Here is a 5,896-nt window from a genome sequence, read left to right on the forward strand (position 1 = left end):
ATCATCTTACTCCCCGCTTGAAACCATACAACTTTGCTATTGGACATTTTCTCCAAAATGCATTTTAACTGAAGATATTAGGGGAGTCCGATACTTTTCGATGACCCTGTATATACATACACATATACAGGGTGGACTATTTTAATCCATCCAGTCGAATATGTCGAAAACAAAGCACGTATACTTGCCGTATACTTGAAGCCGTACAACTTTGCTATTGGACATTTTCTCCAAAATGCATTTTAACTGAAGATATTAGGGGAGTCCGATCCTTTTCGATGACCCTGTATATACATACACATATACAGGGTGGACTATTTTAATCCATCCAGTCGAATATGTCGAAAACAAAGCACGTATACTTGCCGTATACTTGAAGCCGTACAACTTTGCTATTGGACATTTTCTCCAAAATGCATTTTAACTGAAGATATTAGGGGAGTCCGATCCTTTTCGATGACCCTGTATATACATATACAGGGTGGACTATTTTAATCCATCCAGTCGAATATGTCGAAAACAAAGCACGTATACTTGCCGTATACTTGAAGCCGTACAACTTTGCTATTGGACATTTTTTCAAAATGCATTCTTACTGAAAATATTAGGAGGATCCAACACTTTTCGATTAATGTATTTTCTTTAAACCAATTAATTGGTCTCATTATTCCGCGCACAAAAGTATTAAGGTTATGATTACTAAAAACTAAATAATATTTTACAAGATATTTTACATTTTGTGTAAAAAAATTGTTAACTTCAAACCTTTATAATTTAAAAAGTACTTAATGAAAAAATGTTTTATTCTAGCGTTTTGGAAAGCTCTCGAGATAAGCTATAAGAATATGCAATAAATGTTCCATTTAAAAAAATAAGATTGACCTTGAAATGACCTTGAAGGACATGGTCAAGATCAAAGTCAAGGTCATCATCTTACTTCCCACTTGAAACCATACAACTTTGCTATTGGACATTTTCTCCAAAATGCATTCTAACTGAAATATTAGGGGGGTCCGATACTTTTCGATGACCCTGTATGTGTATATATATGTATGTGTATGTTTCATTAGATATAATTTTTCACGAAAAAGATTCACTCTCTTTTCCTCTCTTTTCCTGAACTTTTTTTAAAATTTTAAACTATATGTTCTTAGTTTTCACTTTATTATTTCACATGCTACTTAATTCAAGCTAAATTGTACTTCGAAAATTTGCTTACCATTGCCGAGATTCGAACCTGAGATCTCTGGTTCTTGAGTCGTTTACCTTACCTACTGCATCACTGTCACTTTGACTGAAAGACGCTTTATATTATATACATATGATATATCTATGTACAGAAACAAATTATTTATTTAAAAGAAAAGAATAGATTCTTTTAAATGTAAAAAGTATGTAAAAAGTCTATTTAAAAATTATTTACTTGTTTTAGAAATCAGTAAAATATAAATAAATCATTTGTAAATTTAAATAAATTGTTTTTGATAATAAAAGAAACTTTAATTTGAAACACAAAAAGATACTAAAAGGAACTTTAATTTTAAACATTTGAAATTAAAAATACTTTTAATATTAGAAAATATTAATTAATTAATTATAATTATTTAGATTTATAAAATGATTTACTTGTACTTTATTTACTTTTAAAAAAAGCAAATATTTATTTTATTAGTATTTATTAATATTTATTAATATTTATTTAAACATAGTTTTTACATTTTAAAAAATTAATTTTCTTTTTGTAAGGAAATTATTTTTTTCTAGAAATTCATAATTTTACAGCTTATTTTACAAATTTCAAAAATATTATTTTATATTTATTACATATTTTTTAAAATCTAACAAATATATACTTGTTTATAAAATTGCATTTAACAAAATATATTTCTTTAATTTTAAGAATTTTTTAATATATACATTACCAATTTAAATTTGCATTTTCTTATTTCTTCATTAATTTAATAATTATAAATAATTACATTTATTTTTTTCATGTATAATATTTATAGAAATATTTACCAAATATTACTACAAATATTTATTTTTTGTTTACTATGAATATTATATAAAATATTTCCCTCAATTTTAATATTTTGAATAAAAATTTTGATACTTTTTCCTTTATGTATATAAATATATATTTGTAAAATATTTATATATTTCTAAAAAATAATTGGAAATAAATATTTATGAATCTTTATCATAAATATTGTGTACTGTCTGGGAATATACTGTGAACACTTTAAGGATTATACATTATATAAGCATTAATCGTAAGAACATCGTTGGAGTCACTGGAATCACCGCGTGCCGTTTAATCGTCAGTTTAAGCAACAGAAGTCAAGCATCTCTGAACGTTATCTAGGGAGGGGAGAGTATCGTGAGCGTGGAACATCAGGTAGCTCAGTGGTTTAGAGCAATCGCTTGGCAAGCGAAAGATCCGAGTTCGAGCCCTAGCAAAGAGCGCTCTCGAAATTTTTCTCTTTCTGGATCGAAAAGATACGCAAGTCCCGAACATACGGCGTTTCGCTGCCACCTATAGTACGCCCTTCTCCTTTTAAACGAAGTCAGGACATAGATGGGTGACCGGTTGACATAGTCATAGAAGTCAGGACATAGATGGGTAACATAGATTCCGCTTGAAATCGAAATTGTCGAGGGAGGATTCGCGAAAGTTTGGAATGTGTGTTGAGAATCTTCTAGATTCCTTAGCGGTTTATGAGACATAAGAAAATTAGGAATTATTCTTTTTGAAGAAAACATTTACAGTGTTTGTCTGTGTAATAGTATCATGTCTATGTATCTGTGCAACGTTCTTGCAACTTTTTTGTACAATTTTTTAATCGCAGTGGTTATACCATTTTAAAACTTCCAACAAAAAATTTATGTATTTTAATGCTGTTGTTGCAATGTTTCTGCAATATTGATGTGCTGTATGGGAATATTTAACAGTGCTCTTATTATTAGTATTTACCAGAAATTAAATACTGGCCAAAAAATTACTGAATTACTGGTAGTACTTAATTACCCGGGAAAAAATGAAGTGATTGTATTAGATATATGTAGATCATATTAGAGCAAATTGGATCTGATAAGATTTACTGTTAGATATAAATATATCTTCAAAGATCTACCTTTTTACTTGCATGAGAAATGTTATATCTACTAAGATCTTTGTAGATTATCAATGAACTATATAAATGATATATATAATTTGTATAAAGTGATTGCATTAGATATATGTAGATCACATTAGAGCAAATTGGATCTGATAAGATTTAATCTAACTAAATCATCACAAATGATAGAAAGTAGATCCTATACGACAAACTCAAACGCAAAAATTATGTATAGATCCTGACTAACTGATGACATACATTACAAAGCCCAATATCTACGTCAAGAAAGTTTTGCTACTTTTGGAGGTAACATGAGTAGAAATGAGAGAGAAATTCTAATAGAAGTGAAAGAAGTTCTAAGACAGAAATGACAATGTCCGTTGTAGCTTTTCTCTTACTCACTCACTTACTTCCTCCCTACGATTGGTAAACTGTTGATTTGAAGAACTGTAATAATAGACATTAAGAGGACTAGAACGGTTTCATCTTCCGAAAATTGAGTGAAACTCGAATGACGATTGTGGACGAACGAATAAACATACACAAGATTTGTTTTTTTTTAGTTTTTATACATACCTTTAGGAATATAAGCAATAGAAGTTCAAAAAATATTAATAATTAAGTAAAATATTGTTAAATTAAAAAACGTTTTTGCTGTTTTGCCACGATTCCGGGAAAACGAGTTGAAATTTTTTAATGCGCCAAGCGTTATTTTGTAGATGAGATTTTCCTCTATAGATTGAACCGAAATGGAACTAAAAATCTCAAAAATTAGAGAAATAGCGGACAAAAACTAAAAATGTCTAAAAATTCCAATTACTTATTGTTAAAACAGTATTAAAAAAATTAATTTTCATATGCGAACTTCGGTTTAATTTATGCAATATGTCTTTATCTTCAATTAAAAAAAAGATCAAGTCGATATTTTTTCGAGCTGTTCTTGAGTTATCGTGACAAAAGGAGCGAAAAATGCTGTTTTGAAAAATAAACGTTTAAAATTCAAAAACAGGATTACGGCAAAAAAATTCTTAGATGCGAAACTCAAAAACTGCCTGCGCTGTATAATGACGTCTCAAGCTCAGCTTCCATCTGCATAGCAATCGAAGAACGTCGACTTTTTTCTATCTTAGTCTCCTTTGTTGATGCGAGCGATCGTTTGTTGGCTTCCACTAAACATTATTTGTCACGCAACTGGCACTTTTCAACTGCACGCGAGCCAAAACCAAGATTTAATCCGGTTAGTATATTTAATAAACGAATCGAGCCACCATATTGTATTAGTGTATGTTGCAATTTCTACGATATCAATTCCAATTAATGATGCTTTCGGAGCTATTTTCCACACAATGAAAGCTTTTATTCACATTTTGTGTATAGTATCTCACGCATTTTGCCAGTGGTTCCTCGTCAGATAAAACTTCATAGATAGGTTTTATCGCTTTTTGGATATCTAGATTTGTTTGTTTTAAATAAACAATATCTACATTTCTTACACTATATGGTGCGCTCCGACGGCCTCGCGCCGTCTCACATTTTTCGTTCTTCTGAACTCAATTTTGCGAATATCAAGGTTCTTTCGCCAAAATGTCAAAGAATTGTGCTAAACGATTATGTAAAAACTCAAAAATCAATTTTTTGAAGATTTCAAATTATTTTAGTTCCCTTAAGGTACAGTCAAGTCCAAAAAATAATCGCTATTACGGGAATCAACATAGATATATTTAAGATCAATATTCAAGGATCGACTATTGATATACGTTAAAATACATTAAACAATGAAATATCGATACTTGGATACTAAAGTATCAATATTATATTGCTAATTTCTAATGCATACATTCCGGTCTAACCGCCGCTGCGTAAGGACGTGTTCGAATTTGCTCAGATGTAACCAGTGATTTTTAAAATATATACTTTGTATTATTTTCGAAAAAGTTTAAAATTTTATCATCTATGTAACTATCATAGAGTGACATTGAGGCAAATGCCTTATTAGTCGCTTGGAGCGATATATTGAAAGAGGGAAAGGGAGAGAGAAAAAAGAGGATGGAGAAAGAAAGAGGAGAGAGAGAAAGGGAGAGAAGGGGAAAGGGAGAGAAGGAGAAGGGGAGATAGAGGGAGAGGGGGGAAAGAGGGAGAGTATTATACATGTATTTTTGATACTTTGACATCTGGATATTCTGTAGAAAAAAGTAAAATAAGTAGAATAAGGGAGAAGAGAGAGAGAAGATAACAATAAGAAAAGAGGAAAATGAAGAAGAGAGAGAAAAGGAGGGAGAAGAAAGAGAAATTAATGAATAAGAAAGATGGAGGAAAAAATAAAAGGTTCGGAAGAAGGAAGCAATATGATGAGGAAGGGAAAGAAAGGAATATGAAATAAAGAAATATAATTGGTGGAAGGATTTAGGGGAAGGATTCACATAAAAGGAAACAGAAAGTATGTATAAGCCATAATTTTGCTTAAAAATATGATTTACCTCATATCTGAAATATCGTCACTAGATCCCATTTCCGCAGTAGAAGCACCAAAATTTCTATCCGTCCATTCGTCTTCATCCATCTGGCTGTGAGCTTCATCGGGATCTAAAATTCCTGCTAAATTTTCAAATTCTATTCTCTCCGGAGTTTGTCCACGATCAAGGAGATCTAAGCCAGCAACACCTTCTAACGATATTTTAACCTATAAACATATAATATATATAAATATATAATATATATATATATATATATATATATATATATATATATATATATATATATATATATATATATATATA

General features: G+C 30.1%; 1 protein-coding gene across 7 annotated transcripts in view; it reads right to left on the reverse strand.

The window, feature by feature from the left end:
* Positions 1-5,896, reverse strand: part of LOC116843356 (F-actin-monooxygenase Mical) — an 874,436-nt gene that overhangs the window by 414,810 nt on the left and 453,730 nt on the right. For all 7 annotated transcript variants that reach the window (XM_032813731.1, XM_032813733.1, XM_032813730.1 and 4 more), the window contains one exon: positions 5,597-5,799. In XM_032813731.1, the coding sequence (XP_032669622.1) occupies positions 5,597-5,799 (203 nt within the window). The remainder of the gene's footprint in view (positions 1-5,596; positions 5,800-5,896) is intronic.

The sequence above is a fragment of the Odontomachus brunneus genome, unplaced genomic scaffold (genome assembly GCF_010583005.1).
Source record: "Odontomachus brunneus isolate Ranch 3 - 2012 unplaced genomic scaffold, Obru_v1 Obru_scaffold_032, whole genome shotgun sequence".
NCBI lineage: Eukaryota > Metazoa > Arthropoda > Insecta > Hymenoptera > Formicidae > Odontomachus > Odontomachus brunneus.